This window comes from Dromiciops gliroides, chromosome 2 (genome assembly GCF_019393635.1).
Source record: "Dromiciops gliroides isolate mDroGli1 chromosome 2, mDroGli1.pri, whole genome shotgun sequence".
NCBI lineage: Eukaryota > Metazoa > Chordata > Mammalia > Microbiotheria > Microbiotheriidae > Dromiciops > Dromiciops gliroides.
Window position 1 is genome coordinate 661,263,715 of NC_057862.1, and position 18,498 is coordinate 661,282,212.

General features: G+C 43.7%; 1 protein-coding gene across 2 annotated transcripts in view; it reads left to right on the top strand.

The window, feature by feature from the left end:
• Nucleotides 1-458: 458 nt before the first annotated feature.
• LOC122743447 (zinc finger protein 883-like) overlaps nucleotides 459-18,498 on the top strand; it is a 28,188-nt gene continuing 10,148 nt past the window's right edge. Inside the window, exons 1-5 of one of the 2 annotated variants that reach the window (XM_043988396.1) lie at nucleotides 459-586; nucleotides 10,154-10,254; nucleotides 10,715-10,791; nucleotides 15,390-15,516; nucleotides 16,046-16,141. In XM_043988396.1, the coding sequence (XP_043844331.1) occupies nucleotides 10,759-10,791; nucleotides 15,390-15,516; nucleotides 16,046-16,141 (256 nt within the window). In that variant the 5' untranslated portion in view covers nucleotides 459-586; nucleotides 10,154-10,254; nucleotides 10,715-10,758. Of the gene's footprint in view, nucleotides 587-4,013; nucleotides 4,063-10,153; nucleotides 10,255-10,714; nucleotides 10,792-15,389; nucleotides 15,517-16,045; nucleotides 16,142-18,498 lie in introns of those variants that run through there. The other variant, XM_043988397.1, reaches the window with a different exon arrangement.

An 18,498-nucleotide genomic window follows, 5' to 3' on the forward strand; every position in this document is an offset into this window, starting at 1 on the left:
GGGCGGAGGCTGAGAATTGGCGGGGCAAGACGACCCTGGGGTCAGGGGTCAAAAGGCTCAAGAGGGCAGCGGAGAGTGGGGTGGGCTTCCCAAGGGGAGGGATACCACGGGAGGAGGGCGTAGCTAGTGGGAGCGGAAGCCGCCGGGAGAGGTGGAAGAACCGTGCCCGGGGCCCGGCGGTAGTGCCGGCTCCGGCCAGGGAGGGCCCATCTCGGTGGGAAGTCTTGGGCATCGCGGCGTCACGGACGCAGCGGGGGAGGACCAGAGGTCGCGCCCGGACTCATCGACGGCCCCTCCCCCTGCACTCCGCCCCCACCCCCCCGCGTGCCCAGTCACGCCTCAGGTCGGCAGGGGGGCCGCTGGGAGCCGGGCCCAGAGCTGGGGGCGGGGTGAACGAGGAAGACCTGACGCAGGAGCCGTTGGACGGCATTTCCCAGAGTCCTTCGGGCCGCCTGTTTTCCGAAGGGTTCTGGGAATTGTAGTTCGCGGGTCCCCCTGCGCCGGCGCAGTACCAGGCGCTTGGGGCGTTCAGCCCATCTTTTTCTTGTTTCTTTTCTTTTTTTGTGCAGTGACTCCGGGGCAGCAGGTGAGTGTGAGCGAGTGTGAGCGTGAGCGAGAACTTGAGTGTGAGCGGAGGGGGCGTGCCTCCGCCCCTCCCCTCCCCGCCCTCGGGTCTGACCTCCCCCCACCCCCTCGGGCCTTGCATCCCAAGAGGACAAAGACCCGCTGCCCACGTGTCCGGCTGAGCCCCCGGGCGGAGGAGGAGCTCGGCTTTAGCCCCTCTAGGCCTCAGTTTCCTCCTCTGTCAAAGCAGGCCCTGGGGGCCTCCGAGGCCACGGCAGCTCCCCCCCCCTCCCCGCCCCCGAGGGAGGGCACCGGGCGGGGGCGGGGCCTGCAGGGGCGGAGCGGGACCTCCGAGGTCGAGAACAGCAGACCAAGGGGGGCTGGGGTGGTGGGCAGCTACGGGTGTACCTCCCTCCCCCGAGGAGCTGTGTCCAGGGATGGGGAAGGCCAAAGGGAGGTAGAGCAGACATCCTCCGTCCTATCCCCCCGCCCGACAGGGTCTGGGGATTGGGGAGTCCCCTGGGAGGGAGAGCTGGTATTACCCCCCCCCCCCGCAGGGCAGGGTCTGGAGACGAAAGGGGCAAGAGGGAGGGAGAGCTGACACCCCTCTTCACCCGTGGGGCAGAGTCTGGGAATTGGGGTGGTGGGCAAAAGGGAGGGAGAGCAGACATGCTCCCTGTCCCCCCTCAGGGCAAGGTCTGGGGATTGGGGGGACCAGAAAGGAGGGAAAGCAGGCACCCTCTTTCCCCCTTTCAACAGGGTCGGGGATTAGGGAGACTCTTGGGAGGGAGAGCAGGTACCCCCCCAACACACACACACACACACACACACACACACACACACACACACACACACACGGCAGGGTCTGGGGATGAAAGGGGGCAAAAGTAAGGGAGAGCAGGTTCCCCCTCCCCCCCATCCCAGGTGCAGGGTTTTAGGATTGGGGAGGCTCTAGGGAGGGACTGGAGGGAGGGCAGGCACCATCCCCTTCCTCTTTGGGACAGAGGATGGGCAAAAGGGAGGGAGAACAGACACTTACTTCCCCGCCGACCCCCCCCCCCCCGTCTGGTGATGGGGGAGGTTCAAGGGTTGGAGAGAAGGCATCACCTTTTCCCCCTTAAGTCCCTTTCAGGGAGAAGGCACCAGGGGTGGAGGGGTCCTGGGACCTCAGGATCTCCGGAGGAGTCGAGGAAAGCAAGGTCTGGGGATGGGGGAGTCGGGAAGGTCAAGAGTATATAGTGAAGTGGGTGAGGGGAGAAGAGAACACGGGCCTTTTTCCAGTCCTCCTCCTTGACCTCTGCTGCCATTGTCCCCTTTCCTCTCTCCTGGTTCCCTTCCTAGTTGCACCGTAGCTTCTTGTGAACCTTTGCTGATGCATTGTCCACGTCATGGACTCTAACTGTGGATAACCTGGACCCTCTTCTCTCTGTACACCCTCTGTCATGGTGCCCTTCCCCACAGGTTCAGTTATCTTTATGCAGATGACTTACAGTTCGATACAAGCATCCCTGATCTCCCTTCTGAGCCCCATCAGCACATTCCCAATTGTCTAGTTCCCAAGTCAGTCTGAAGGTTCTGAGGACTCTGAAACTCAGCACTACCCAATCAGAATGCACTCTCTTTTCCTCCCAAACCCACCCCTCTTCCAGACTTCCCTGTTACTGTCAAGGGCACTCAAGTCCTTGCAGTCATCCAGGTTTGCAACCTTAATGTCATCCTCAACTCTTCTCTCTCATTTACCCACTTGTCCAGTCATTTGCTACAGCTTGTCATTTACACCTTCACAATATACCTTCCAGGTCCCTTTCTGTGCAGTCACAGCCCAGACCCTCAATGCCTCTCCCCTGGAGTCCGACAATATTCCCCTGCTTTGGTGTCTCTGCATCTTCCCCCTTTTCAATACATTCTCCACACAACTGCAAATTGATTCTCCTAAAACTCATTTCTGATCTTGTTACTCCTATTTCAACAGCCCTCCTCTCTTTTCTTTTTTTAGCATCATTATCGGTACCCTTAGCCACTTTATAAAACAAAACCAAACCTTTGTAACAAATAAGCAGAACCAATCAAAACAAATGCTTGTAATGACCATGTCCAAAGATGTATTGTCATCTTCTACATCCTGAGTCCATTGCTTCTCTGTCAAGAGATGGATAATATGCTTCATCATAAGTCCTCTGAAAATGTAGTTGGTTATTACTTGAATAAGAGTTTTTAAGTCTCCCAAAGTTTTTCTTTATAATGTTTTCTTCATTATATAAAATGTGCTCCCAATTCTGTTTATTTCACTCTTCAATATTTCTTACTTTAAAAAATTCTCTGAAGTTGTCTCTTTTGTCATTTCTTAAAATGCAATCATATACCATTAAGTTCATATACTACTGTTTGTTCAGTCATTGCTTAAGTGATGTATCTTTTGGTTTCTAGTTTTCCCTTCCCTCCTCTCCTCTTCTCCCCTCCCCATCTGCCCTTTGCAAACATTTAACTTTGTGTGTTTTTGAATATTCTCTCCCCATATTATTATTCTCCCATTTACCCCCTCATCCCCATTTGTTTCCCTATTGAGTTTCATGGATTTCTACACCAAATTCTGTGTGTTTTAAGATCAAGGCTCATCTGACACTCCCTCTCTTTACCCTGCCTTTTCCCATACTTTTCTTATCCTGTACTTCAGTTATGAGAAATAGTAAATTCCACCCTCTTCTTCCTTTCTATAGCGTATTCCTATTAACTTCTTCTCTCTTCCTTCTTAGAAACCTCAGGCCAGAACTAGGCTACCCCTAGGACCTTGGCTTTTCTTATTGAACTCCTTCAAAGTCCTTGGAAGACAAGAGTTCTGAAGGTGGCTTCTCGTACCCTGTTAGAATGTTAGCTTTACACCATCATAAAGCTACTTTCGGTTCCTCAAATTCCTTTACCTTTCTAGGTTTTTTTTTTTCCTCTTGTGGGTTTGCAGGGTAAATTATTATTGGTTGTAAGTCTACAGGCTTTCTTGCTTTTTGGAACATTATGGTTTTTAGTAGAAGCTGTTAGGCCTTGTATGAGCCTGACTGTGATTTACTAGATCTTGAACTGCTTCTGGATCCTTGCAGTATTTTTTCTTTTGATGGGGAAGCTCCGCATTTTGGTTGATGTTGCTGGGACTTCAACTTATGTGCTTTCTTACAGGAAATGCTCTGTGTATTCTTTCTCTCTTCACTTTGCCCTCGGATTCTGATAGATCTGAGCAGTTTTCATTTATGATTTCTTAAAATCTAAGCTTTTAATTTTTATTTAATTTTTTTAACTTTTTAAATAATGGTTTTTGGGGACTTCTAACAATTCTTAAAGTATCTCTCCTTGACCTGTTTTCTAGGTCAGTTTTTTTTTGGTATAAGATAGTTAACATTTTCTTCTATGTTTTCAGTCTTTTGATTCTATTCTAATATTTTTTACTATCTTACAGGGTCATTGATTTCTCTTTGTTCCACTCAGGTTTTCAGGGAGTCTGTTACTTGGGTAAGATTTACCACCTTCTCTTCTAAGTTATTTTTTCTTCTTCCAATTATTTCCTTCAGAACTTTTATTACATTTAAAAAAATTTCTTGATTTACTACTTCTAGTTATTCTTATAGTCCTTATGGAAAAACCATTTATTTTCTGATGAGCCTCCACAGTTTTTGCACTTTGCCTCATGTCAGTGCTGAAATGTAGTTCCACTTATTGAGTCAGTCCAACTAATAAATTCCCATCTTCCCCCCTCACTGCCCCCAATTTTGCCTCCTGTGATCTATTCACACAACCTCATAAATTAAAAATATTGAGGTCCAGCCTCAGACACTTAACACTTACTAGCTGTGTGACCCTGGGCAAGTCACTTAACCCCAATTGCCTCACCAAAAAAAAAAAAAAAGAAGAAGAAAATAGTGAGGTCCTTTGAGTTGGGAGAGTCCTGTGCTGACCCTTAATTAGCTGTGTGTTCATAGTCAGGTCTCTTCTCTCTGGATTTCATTTTCCCCATTATTAAATTAAGAATTAAAATAAAAAGAATAATGAGACGAGTACCACCTGCCTCCTTGGGTTGTGAGATTCACAGGAGGTAATGAGTAACAAGTGCTGTGTAAACTTTAAAAGACCCTGGGTGAGTCAGCTATGCCTCTAAGGACCTTCTTGGCTTCAGACCCTTCCACCTCGATGCCTTTTTTTTAAAAATTTGTTTGTTTTTTGCAGGACAATGAGGGTTAAGTGACTTGTCCAGGGTCACACAGCTAGTAAGTGTCAAGTGTCTGAGGCCGGACTTGAACTCAGGTCCTCCTGAATCCAGGGCCGGTGCTCTATCCACTGCGCCACCTAGCTGCCCCCATGCCGTTTTACAAATCCCCATCCTTAGCATGGTGCCGTGCAGAGAGGCTCCTATTTGGAATCCAAAGACTTGGGTTTGAATCCTGTTTCTGATGCTCTTAAACCCTGTGAGCGCAAGCAGGCCTTACCATCTCTCTGACCCACATTTCCTCGTGTCTAAAGGAAGGGTTGGATGAGATGTTTCTAGCCTTCTTTCCTGCCTCTGGCTTGTGTGTGGAGTTGAAACCCCGCCCCCCCCCCTTTAGCTCTGACACCATAATCCATAGACTTCAAAAAGGTCTTCAGACTAGAATGAAGTCATACAAGAACCATGTTCAGAAAGGCCAAGAACACTTGGGATGATCTATACGTTATTATTCGAGTTGAGGAGGGAATGCCAGAAATGTGAAGAGCAAATGTGGCATTCTAGGTGAGCCCCCTGAAAAAGAACCACTGGGAAGGGGTTCAAGGAGCAGTCCTCTTAAGCATGATGTCGTCTCTTTGCTGGGCTCTTGGTAGAGTCAGGAGTCCATTCTGGCTAGGGCCTCTGATGATGTAGACACTGCCATGAAACAATTTGGGGACACCTGTGACAAGATGGACAGACCGACACCTTTGCGTCCTTTAAAAGCTGGCAAACTCCTTCCCTGTTCACACTGGGGATGAGGAACGGAGATGTAACCATTGGCTCTTCAGAGCCCTCTCTGGCCTATTTAGGATGGGGCTGAGGGGCTGTAGAGCCCCTGGGTGGGCCGGGGCTCTCCCATTCTGAGTTTACTACAGTGAATACCGCCCTCAGCAGTGGGCTGATCTCTGTATGGGGCCTTCTGACCACCCCTGGGCTTCCTTGGGGAAGCGCTCCACACTTAGTGCCCACAGAGACAGCTTTGTAGACCATCCGTATTCTGTCTTTGACTTAACTGGAGGGGCCTCCTTTCCTCTCATCTGGGGGCTTCTTGCTACCTTTGAGGTAGAGGCTCCATCATTTTCAGTGTAGTAGACCTCGTGGTTTTGCTGGAGAAGGTGTTTGGAAGCTGGGCAGTCTACCTCCCTTTCAGGTGGTGTCTTGCCAGGAAGTCTGTTAGTAAGCTGTTGTGTTGAATGCAGAGCCTTCAACATGATGTTTGCATTAAATATCGTCAGATGAATGAAAAAATCCACTGTTTTGTGACAGTTCATCTGCCCAGGTCTTCTGGCCATCCATGCAGGGCTTTGAGTTGGAAAGTGTGACTGAGGGTGCTAGGATCCCCCTGGTAACACCATCTTGTCCTTGGCCTTGGGGGTCTGCAGGGGCTCGATCTGGGGCCCCAGTTCTTCCAGAAGGTGAGAGTGTTGGAGGACAAACCTGCAGAGGAGGAATTGATCTCAGACCTGAGACTTTTCATCACCGTCACAAACACTGACAAGAAGGAGCTGCTGGCATTCCCATTTGCCTGTATTGGCTAGGGAGATGAGGCTTGGGAAAAGATTAAGATGGTGACTCTAGAGGCCTTGGGCCTGATATTTGAAGGAGGAGGTAAGGAGCATGGAAATCTAGAGGGGTGAGGTTGGAGAGGAACCCGCCCAGTGCAGAAGTGTTTGAGAAGGGAATGGTCCAAGGTGAAATGATCGCTGTTGCAGCTGATCCCAGCTTTGTTTCCTCCCCTCTCCCCATTCTCCCCCCCCCATATATACATTTATCCGGCCCTTTCCCCCTGTACTTTCCAGGTTCTGAGCTGGTATAGTCTCCTGGCTGCCACTGCCACTGCACTATTCAAGGCAGGAAAATAGCCCTTCAATCAGTCGAAAATAATGTTTTTGCCAGAAGGAAATTTTACTGAGATATTTAGAGGGATGCCAGAATCAAGACCTTCATACTCCTAAATATAGAAATGGATGGGACAGCTTTTTTTCTTTATGGTCTTACAGTGCTTAGTTAGTGGTCCACTGAGACCAGCAGGTCTTTTTCTTACACCTGAACTTGTGCAGTTGCTTGAACCCAGGTAGAGTGTTTTTCATTTGTCTCTTGAATTGCATGTGATTAAATGTGGCTTTATGTTCTAGGCTGCTAAGGTTTGTGTTTGTTTTTTAATGTTGGTCCTCTCATCTACTGTACAAAATTTAAATCTGTACTCCTGCTTCTGCCCTTTGAGACAAAAAGAATATGTCTAATCACTCTTCCACATAGCAGTCTTTCAATTGCAGCTATCATGGCTACCGTAAGTCTTCCTTTATTGGAATAAACACTAGTTTTTGAATGGAAGCTTCACTATATAAAGATGAAGTTCTGTCACTGGCCATTTTGTCCAGCCTGTACGTGAACAGAACCCTGGCCATACTCCTTTGGTGAGCCTCCACTTTATCTAACTTCTTCCTAAAATGTGGAGTCCAGAGCTGAATCTAGCTATATCCAGGCATCCTCTGACCAAGCCCATGACCTCCTCTCCCTCATTCTGTGCAGCATGAGATTGAACCAGGGTGTTTTGGCTGCCAAATCACCCTCTCCTGTTGAGCTGGTGAACCACTAGAGTACTCCCAAAGCCTTGCTTACATGATCTGCAGGTTGGGCATGCTTCCATCCTTGTGCTTGACCACTTAATACTTTGAATCCAGGTGTCAAACTTAACATTCACCCTTTTATTAAATTTCATCATTTAGATTCAGCCTAGTCCTAAATGTGTTCAGTTTGTTAATAGTCCTTCCCAGCATGGTTCCATCTTCTAAATGTGCTGTCAAGGGATGCTTTTATCTAAGTCCAGGGTGAAAGCCTCCAATGACAACCTCTCATCTGATCAATAATAACTTCCCTTGGAGCTCAACCATTCAGGCAATTTCAAATCCACCTAACTGTATATGTACTCTCGTCTTCATTTTGCCTACAAGGATGGCATACGGTAAGCTCTATCCGCTGCATTTCTTTGACCTACCATTCCTGCCAGAAAGGAAATGAAGTTCATCTCATAAGATCTTTAAAAATCAAAGCCTTTTCTTTTTTATGTCAGTTATTTCTAGATGAGAGAAACTAAACTTTTCTTCCTTCTCCCACCCGTATGAAAAAGAAAAAACTAACTGAACAGCTGAGGTATTTGACGGCATATGTAGCATTCTGACCTACAGTCTCTCCTGTCTCTTCATAGAAAAAGGAAAGGCATTTCTTCATCTATTCATCCCAGTGGAGCTGAGATTGGTCATCACATTTAATATGTGATTAAATGTGTCTTTTACTGTTACTTTCATTCACATTGTTAAAGTTATTGTATCTATTCTCCTGGTTCTGTTTCCTTTCTCCATCAGTTCATATAAAAACATCATGTTTCTTTGAATTCCTCATATTTGTCATTCTGTACTGCAAAATAATATTCTGATACTTAAAAACAACCAGAAAAAAAAACTATTTCCCAGAACCCACTTGGTTTCTAGTTCTTTGCTGCCAACAAAGAGTGTTGCTGTGAATATTTTCCCACGTATTAGACCTTTGTGTCTTTGCTCTCCTGGGTCATGTACTGGGCTCTATGCTCAGTAGTAGAGTTGTTGAGTCAGAGGATGAGGACAGTTTACTTACTTGCTTAATTTCAAATTGAAATCCAAAATGGTCAGACCATTTCCCACAGCCCCTTTGACATTGACCATCCCCATCGTTTGTCATTCCATCAGTTGGTATGGTGTGACCTTGGATTTGTTTTTCTTTCATTATCAGAGATTCATACCATTAATAGTTTGAAATTCTTTTGAAAACCATTGGTCTTGACTCCTTGTCTTTCAAGGAATGACTGTTGGTGTTGTGTATTTGTGTCTGGTCTCCATATACTTTAGAAATAAGACATTTAGTTGGAGAAGCTGTGGAAAAATCGGAACACTAATGCATTGTTGGTGGAGCTGTGAACTGATCCAACCATTCTGGAGAGCAATTTGGAATTATGCCCAAAGGGCTATAAAGCTATGCATATACCCTTTGACCCAGAAATCCCACTATTGGGTCTTTTTCCCAAAGAGATCATAAAAAAGGGGAAAGGGACCCATATGTACAAAAATATTTATAGCTGCTCTTTTTGTGGTGGCAAGGAATTGGAAATTTGAGGGGCTGCCCATCAACTGGGGAATGGCTGAACCGTGGTATATGAATGTAATGGAATTCTATTGTGCTGTAAGAAACGATGAACAGGCGGATTTCAGAGAAACCTGGAAGGACTTGCATGAACTGATGATGAGTAAGATGAGCAGAACCAGGAGAACATTGTACAAAGTATTGTGGTAAAATAATGGAATTTGGCAGACTGATTGGAATGGGCCACATGTGGCCTATCCTGAGTGCTGTATGCTGCTGATGTCAGCAGGAGAAACCACTCTCCTAGTTTGAAGGACCTCCCCTTTTGGGGGATGGAGAGTAAACAAAGCTTGCTGAGGAGAGTGTACTCTCTTTCTAGTCAGTGAGCTGTGGGGGTGGACAAGAGATTTTTTTTCCTGGAAGTTTTTCCTGTGGGCCCTGGCTGTATAGCTGTTTCCCACTGAAGCTACGGACATACCAGGTGGTGAGTTAATACACTAGCCTGGCTCTTTGAAATTAGCTGAGCTGGAAGCAAGTTTGGGATTGTATAGGCTTTTGTTAGAGTTAGGGGGATTATCCATTTTTATTTCTTCCTGTTCCCTTGTCTTTGATTTTATTAATTTCACCTTTACTGTGTATTTTATTCCCATGAACAAAACCTGATTCATTTGTGGAAAAGAGGCTATTAAACTCCTTTCTTATTGGCCTGGGAGAAATATCTAAAAAGGCAATTTGGAAGGGAGGAAGTTTTGTACCTAGAGGTCCCTCATTATTTTCTGAAGCCCACTATTACAGCGAGCTACCCAATTAACTCTCTACATATTAAATTTGGCCCTTACAGTATCATCAACATTATGTGTTGATCAACTGTGATAGACTTGATTCTTCTCAGCAATACAATTGTACAAGATAGTTCCAAAGGGCTCATGATGGAAAAGGTTCTCCAAATCCAGAAAAAAAAAGGCCGTGGAATATGGATGCAGATTGAACCATACTATTTCTTTTGTTTTTGGTGCTGCTGTTTTTCTTTTTTTGAGGTTTTTCCTTTTTGCTCTGATTCTTCTCTTATAACATGACTAACGCAGAAATGTGTCTAATGTTATTGTACATATATAATCTATATCAGATTACTTGATGTCTTGGGGGTAAGGGAGGAGAGAGAGGGAAAAACAATTGAAACTAGAAATCTTATAAAATCAAATGTTGAAAACTAAAGAAATAAGACATTTATTGGATATTCCACAGTCTTTCAGAGATCATGGGCAGAAGCTCAACCATCACACCTCAGATTCTTCAAGACTCTGGGAGGCAGCTCCTCTGGACCTTGTGATTTGAACTGATCAAAGGTAACTAGGTCTTATTTTCATATTTCTGTGGGCTTTGAACTCCCAATTAGCCACTTTTTCCCCCTGTCCAATCATAGATTTTTCTGGAAAGGTTTTGTCATGTTGATTCTGTACATATTCTGTCAGGCATGGAAGAACTTGGAAATATTTTGCTTAATTCAGTGAAGAAATTAACTTGTTCTGCATACTCATTATCACGCAGTTCTTAGGGGGAAGTTCTCTGCCTTCGTCCCCGTCTTCTCCATCGACCTAGGGTGTCCGGCACTCATATCCACAGCCCTTTCTCCTGATTTTAGGGAGAGGTGGGTTATGGGTGGGGTTGGCTTCTCCCTCTGGAAAAGACCTGTGGAAACATACCTGGATTGGGGGTCATGGGGCCGTGACTGGAAGCCGGAAGGGAAGGAAGGATTGGTGTGATTCATAAGGCTTTTTCTTGCTCTTTCTGTTCTGGCTCCTTAAGATTCTGGCTTTTTCCAAGAAGGGAGAACTGAAGGAAAGGAGAAGATGACTTCTGGGTTCCTGGCAGCCTGGACTCAGGTGAGTCATCATGGCCTCCCTCGTTCCTAAAAGTACAGGCACCTTTCTTTCCCTTTTTCTCTAGCTTCTCTCCTCTGCCAGGATGAATCCCGGGTCCTCAACATCTGCTGTCCTTTCCCAGATGTCTCTGGCCATCTTTATGGATGTTCATATCAGGCAGTCAGCCACAAGCATTGAGTGTCAGTGGACACTCCGCTAGAGTACAAGAATACAAATTAAAAACCCAAATGATCCCTCTCCCTAGGGGGCCAGCATTCCATTGGTATATAAGTGTAAATGGGAAATATATCCCATCAAGGCATGGAAGTGACCTTGAATTCCCCAAGGCGATGCCACAAGCTCTCTCAGCTTCTGCTATACTAGAAAGGCTATTTTCTGAGGCCGTCATAGCTAAGTGCTAAGAAGTTCACCCCCTAAAGTCAGGTTTCTGAGGATTGGGAGAGAGCCCTGTTTGGCCCTGAAACAGAGAAGTCCCAAATGGCCTTCAGTTCTCTTCACCCTCCATTCCTTCTGCTTGTGTGGCGATAGGGGCAGGGAAGCAGAAAAGGGGAACAGGGTGCTAAGAATCACTGTTTTTAAACCATTCATAAACTTTAATTTGAATATTGATGATATAATGTGAGATCTGTGCAGTGAGAATCAACATTCTTTTTTCAGTTCTAATAGTTAAAAATTTTTTTTGTTATTGGTTTTTTGGGGGGGTATTTTAAATTTATTTATTTATTTAGAATTTTCCCCAAGTTATATATAAAAACAAATTTTCACATTGATTTTTTAAAACTTTGTGTTCCAAATTCTCCCTCCTTCCCCACCCCTCCCTAAGAACTCAAGCAATTAAGTATAATTTATACATGTTTAGTCATGCAAAGCATCTCCACATTAGTCAGGTTGTGAAAAAAAACAGACAAAATAACTTTAGAAAGAGGAACTAACAAAAAATTATATTTCAATCTGTATTCAGATACCATAAGTTAGAATCAACATTCTTGCTATAAATGAAACTAGAAGAAAAAAGGGAAGGGAGGATGGAAAAAAGAAAAGGCAATCCCTGCCTTCAAGGAGTTTGTAGTTTGATGGGAGGATACAACAAAGAAGATGAAGGGAGCAGGAAGCCATGGCAGGAGAGAGTATTTTAATTTGCAGTTACTTGGGTGAGGTGGGGAGCCAGAGAGGAGTAGAGGTTGGCCTTTCCAGGAGTTAACGACAGAACTGATCTAATTCCGCATCTGGAGCTAGGCCCCTGAATGGTGGCAGGTGGCCGGTAAGATGGCCAGCGAGAGGAGTGAAGCATGGCTGGAGCCAACTCATCAGGACCCCAGGGGACTCAGCATGACACTGCCAGGGATGCAGTGGTTAGATCCTTCAGGGCTTGGCTTCTGGCCAGCGTGGCAAGGCAGCTCTTGAGAACATGGCCAGGGAGCGATGAAGCAGTAGAGGAATTCAGCAAAGGGCTTATGCAGATGTTCTAAATTAAAGCAGCATCTGCTCAGCGACACGATGACTCCATGTCAAGGTGGGCCAAGGTGAGGATGGGGAGAAAAATGTGGAAAGCATGTTCAGGAATGAGTGAGACGCCAAAGACTAATCCATCTAATAAAAGACACACGTCTTTTTATTGTCAGCGCTTCCTGTGAAAAAAATGCAATAGATTATTCTTTACATGACATGAAAAAACCAGAATAGATTGTTTTTATAAGACATAAAGCAGCATTGGTGCAATGGAAGAGGCAGTAGTGCTGGAGGCCGAAGACCCGGGTTCAAATCCCACCCTGAGGATGCAGAACCTTGGGTGAGTCATTTCTCCCTTGGCCTCAGTTTCCTCATCTACAAAACGAGAAGGTTGGATTGGATGGGCTTTAAGGTATTTTCTGGCTCTGTATCTAGAATACTAGGAAGAAATTTGTTTTCGATGTGAGAGTTACCCCTGTTTCCACTGTTTCCACAATTAGAGCATGAACTTGTCAGAGTTAAGATTGGAATTAGTAAAAGGCAAGAAGCGAGCATGGTAAAAAAACTGAAACCACTTATTCCTGAAATATTTAAACAGTGAACAAGATAAATGATATTGTCACAGTGAGAAGATGCAGGGATCCCAGGGGGCACCTTAGTTTTCAAACATCTGACATACTAGAGGGAGAGAGATGGTCATGAAAGGCCTGGGTTTAGACTTTTAACTCATTTGTAAAAATTAAAACAAGGACAGTGGATGTTTCTAAGCAGTAACATCTCATAAAAGAGGCAATGGGGGGTAAGATCAGTTAAGGAGAGCCTGGCAAGACAGCAAGATAAGCAAAGGCATCCCAAGGGCATTTAAAGATGAAAACAGAGAAGAATAATGGGAAAGATTTACAAACATCCTTTTAAAGTTTACTCCATCAAGGACATCAGAATTGCCATACTTGGACATTAACATCAGAGGCCTGGATGTGTTCTGAAGGAAGCCAGAAATGGAGGAAGCAGCCAGATTCATGCAGGAGTGATACAGTTGTGAGAACATTGAGGATCAATCGATAAGCTACTTGAAGGAGAGGACGACACCAATAATGTGTAGGAAAATCTCTTACATTATTAATACCAGAAAAGGAAAACATCCATTACTACTGACCTCTGGATCTCTCTTCCACATATACAAGATCATTTATCTGTACTCAAGTCCAGGGCCTACTCAGTGCAGGCTTTCCCAGTAATGTTCCCAGGGCTAATGCTGGAATTTGTTCCGGCTTGATGATACATATTTGTACAGGGGTTTGGTTTTGTTTTACTTTTTTGCCTTCTCAGGTAGGGGAGGAACAAAGGGAAGAAGGAATGTGGATCTGAAAATAAAATTTAATTAGAAAAATGTTTTTAAAATATCTGCTTTTGGGGGTGGGGGCAATGAAGGTTAAGTGATTTGCCCAGGGTCACACATCTAGTAAGTGTCAAGTGTCTGAGGCTGGATTTGAACTCAGGTCCTCCTGGATCCAGGGCTGGTATTTTATCCACTCTGCCACCTAGCTGCATCTTAAAGCACCTCACTTCTGACACATATTAACTAACCCATGATAAGTCATCTAGGATTAACCAAGATAAAACAACAATCCTAACAGAAAGAGGCAAATTTCATCTTAAAGGCATCACTAAACCTTTGTGTGATGAGACCCATGACTGGATTATCACTAGAGAAAGATAATTTATTCAAAAGATATAAGAAAGGTAAAGCAGTGGGGTAAGGTAGCACCACTGTACATTAAGAAGAGATCATTATATGAAGAAATATAGGAACCAGAGGGGTTTGGTAGGAGTAATATCCTAACCCTCCCGTGCAAATTATGCTAATTTTTCCTTGGAAGGTATTAAGATCCTTTTTGAGTGTTGGTTAGCTCAGAGGACTAAAGGCTTAGGCTATTGAAATTATTGCCTCGTCACCTGAGTACAAAACAGCTCGAGGAACTTCAGGGTGGCTCTAAGGCTTGATGGGTGTATCACAGTCACAACTCGAGCTTCCTTTGGCATCATCAACTCAAGATGTCTTCGGTGCTTGTCCACGTTGAACATTCTTCCTCTACATATTTCTTTTTGTTAAATGCCGAATGACCCACAAATGGATAATTTGGCTCCTTTGGGTAGTACTTTATCCATACAAGTCTTTTGTGTGCTTTGGTAGGCTAATCTCCCGATATTTTATTCATTTTGTGGTTATTTGGAATGGGATTTCCCCTTCCATTATTGCCTCTTGGATTTTGTTCCAGTATCAAACCAAGACTATCAGAATACTGGCCTGAGTCAACCCTAGTCAGTAACATGGCAGAGAACACTGGGCAAAGATAGAGGTAGACATTCAGTGTTGCCACTGAAGTATTCTACAGACTATAACAAAATGGAATTCTCTGGAATAGAGGCATGATAACATTGAAATGGGGTACTTTATTGATTTGTTCATTTATTCAGGTTCTCTCTGCTAAAAGCAGTAGTCCATTTCTTGACTTAATCACAGTTTAATTCTTTATAAGGTAAAGTATTAAATTTACCCAAGGGGAAATTCTGTTCTTTATCTAATAGGTAGGAACTGATTGCTGGGTTGGAAATAATAGGATTTCCTGATTCTCATTTTTCCTCCAGTCCATTATGATCATTACCACCTGTCTGAGGCCCACTACTACCATACACCTCCAGATCGCCATGTGCTAATAGGATCTATGGATTCTTGGAAGTAAAAAAAGTAATTGTTTTTGGAGAATAGCAGAGTCATAGTGTTTAGAGGGGAAAAGCATTTGTATTTCTTATCTATCTGTGTGGCCTGGCTTCTGAGTAACACTGCCCAAAATGTGGTTACTAGATAGGTTGTCTCTAACTAGAAAGTAGTCTGAGCTTTGAAGAATGAATCACACTGAGCATGAAGGGCTCAAATTCATAAGGTTCACCTTAAGTTTGAAAGTAAAATTATTTGTTCCATAAAGTACGATATAAAGTGCGGTACAAAGTATGTTGATAGACAACAAACTCTCAACACGAAGTACCCCACACTCTGAGTGCTATAAGAGTCCTTCCCTGGGTGTTGTACCAATGTCACTTCTCCTTTAATGCTCTTCAATGAGCACAAATGTGTTTGGATATTTCAGAAATCACTGACGTTCCAGGATGTTGCTGTGGAGTTCACTCAGGAGGAATGGGGGCTGTTGGAGCCAGCTCAGAAGGACCTGTTCAGGGAAGTGATGCTGGAGAACTATGAGAACTTTGTGTCCCTGGGTAAGGACGTCTTCTTTCTCCTGAATCATCTGGCCAGAGAGGGGACTTTGTATTCTCCCTTCCTAAGGCTCTTGAAAAGTAGACGTGCTTAGCTAAATTGACCTGGTGTGTTGGATGTAATTGTAAATGCCTATGATGTGGGAAGATTTCTAGATTCTTTGGTGTAAACAGGCACAGTGTTTCTGCTCCCTTTCCAGATAGAAGGCCTTTTGTTCTGTACAACTGAAAATCAGCAGCTTTACTGGGCTGTCCTCTTAAGGCTACAACTTCACCATCTGCTTATCCAGGTCACAGTTTCAGTGCAGATACGTCAAAACACTCTTAGCACCGAGGGTGTTAAAATGAGCAGATTTTCTTTGAACCCAAATCAAGTCCAATCACTTACTCACCATTCTTTAATCAGAACACAAAACAGAGGGTCCTTCCAAGGCCCTTCATCACATGCCCCATTCCATAAAGCTAAAGAGGCTAAGATGGAATTCTGAGCTGTCTGTTTATAGCATTTTTCTAATTATTACCCCATGTTCAGGGCTTCCTGTTTCCAAGCCAGCTGTGACCTCTTACCTAGAGAGAAGGGAAACTTTCAGGCTTCCAGAGGGAGGAGTCCCAAGAGGCACTTACCTAGGTGAGTGAATAAAAACCAGGCCATCGGGTGTGACTATGGATCAGCAGAGGGGGCATGACCTTTGATGTGTTGGGTTAGGGCCTTTCCTTAAGAAGGGTTGGGGCGGTCCCTCTTGGGCTACTTCCTATAACTTCATCTTTCAGTTCAGCAAATGTCTTCTGATCTCCTTCTCTTCATATTTCCCTACATTATCAGAGAAAGAATTGTTTTCTTTTATTTCTTTTCTTCCCTGATGTTAAGGAAAAGCAGCATGGTGTAGTGGGTAGAGCACTAGAGTTGTATTCAGCAAGACTTGGGTCTGAATTCTGCATTAGACACTCACCTTCAGCAAGTCACTTAATCTCTCTGAGCCTCTGTTTTTCACATCTGTAAAGTGAGAATTTTGTGCTTGATAGACTCAGCTGCATCTTCCAACTCAACAACAGTGACCTTAAGATCCCTCTATCCCAGTACTCTGGATCCTATTCTTTCTTCCCCCTTCCCATGATTATTTTCTTGTCTTCTTGTGTCCTCAATCCTTCCATCTTCAAAGATTCTTTTTTTTTTTCCTGGTCTAGGTAAGTCTGACCTTGGCTTAAGAGAATTCAGCCTTTGCTTGTTCCTTCTGCCTGTTTTATTTCCCTTCTCATTCTTTTGACCCCATTTACTGCCAGACCCCCAAAACATGAGTTACATCCGTTGTCTCTTGCTCCTCTGTCTTTATTTCCTTCAGTCTCATTCTGCCTTCTATTCCTAGCTCTCCATAGAAAATAACATTTAAAGTTACCATAGACTTTTGCGATGGTACCAGGGGTTTGCATACCTGTAACACTTTATGGTTTACAAAGTACTTTTCTGATCTGGAAAGTGAGCAGTAAAAATTATATTATCCCCATTTTATTGAAGAGGACAATGGAGAGACTCAGAATTGACTGGTTGTATCAGACTTATCTCAAGGCCCTAAGTCTCTAAGCCTATCACTCATCCTCCTCTACCATATTGATTCTCTTTCCTTTACCTAAATTGAAATGTATTTAAAAAATTTTTATCACTTTTACTTCTTTGCAGCTGTTTACAATATGCTACCTATCCATGATATTTCTTGTTGATACTATGGAAACCATTCTTTATTGGGTACAAATTGGACTAGATGTCCTCTGGTTTCCCTTCCAACTCAGGTCTCATGATAGCCTCATACTCCCACCCTGGTTAGACCACATCTGGTCAGCTGCAGGCAGTTTTGTCTTTCATGCTTTAGGGAGGAGTGAGACAAGGTGGAGCATTATCAGGAAGGCAGTCAGAATGATGAGAAGATTGGGGACCATGTCATTAGAGTCCTAGTTCGAGGAACTAGGTTGGAAGAGCTGGATATGTTTGGCCTAAAGAAGGGAAGACTTTGAAATGCAAGGTGATAGTCATCTCTGAGATTTTATTGTTTTTATTATATTGTTTATACTATAGATTCTCTGTTTTTATTACAAACTTAACAAACATAAACATTTTCTTGTATAAAGAATAGAAAACAAGGGTTGTATTTGACAACTCCTATCATATACATGGAAATCTGCTGTCATTTTTAAGACAGCTTCTCTCATGTACATCTCTTAGTATTAACACTGCCCTGCCTATTTGTGTCCCCTTCTAAACTTCCTTTTTCTCTCCCTATAATTGTGATGGGTATCACTTTTCCTGCTCATCTAATTTATGAAATGACCTTTTATATCGAGGTCATGTCATTTGGAGTTTATTATGGTTTTTAGTGTGAGATGTTGGTCTAAAACTATTTCTGCAATGTTCTTTCTAGTTTTTCTCAAATAGTCATTATTTCAGTAGTTGATATCCTTGGGTTTTTCAAACACAGAGCTGTCATATTAATTACTTTGGGGCCTTGTGTTCGTGATCTGTTTTACTGAATAACTTTTGTATTTTTTAACCAGTACCAAGTAGTTTTAGTGATTACTGCTTTTTAGAATAGTTTGGGATCTGGTATAGCAAAATTTCCTTCCCTCCCACTTTTTTCATTATTTCCCTTTAGAGTATTGAATTTTTCATCCTCCAAATGAATTTTATGATTATTTGGTCTCGTTTTATAAAGTGGCCCATTGATACTTTGATGGTACATTAATTTAGGTAGGATTGTCATTTTTATTCTATTGGTACAGGTCAACCAGGAGCAAATAATCTTTCTCCAATTATGTAAGATAGCTGTCTCTTAGTATCTGAGGAACTATCATCTGGAAGATGGACTAAACTCATTCTTCTTGGTCCCAGAGGGAAGAACTAGGAACAGTGAGTAGAAGTTGTGAAGAGGCAGGGTTCTGATATAAGCAAAAACATCCTATCGGTTTGTTCTGTCCAAAGGGGAAAGGGCTCCTTTA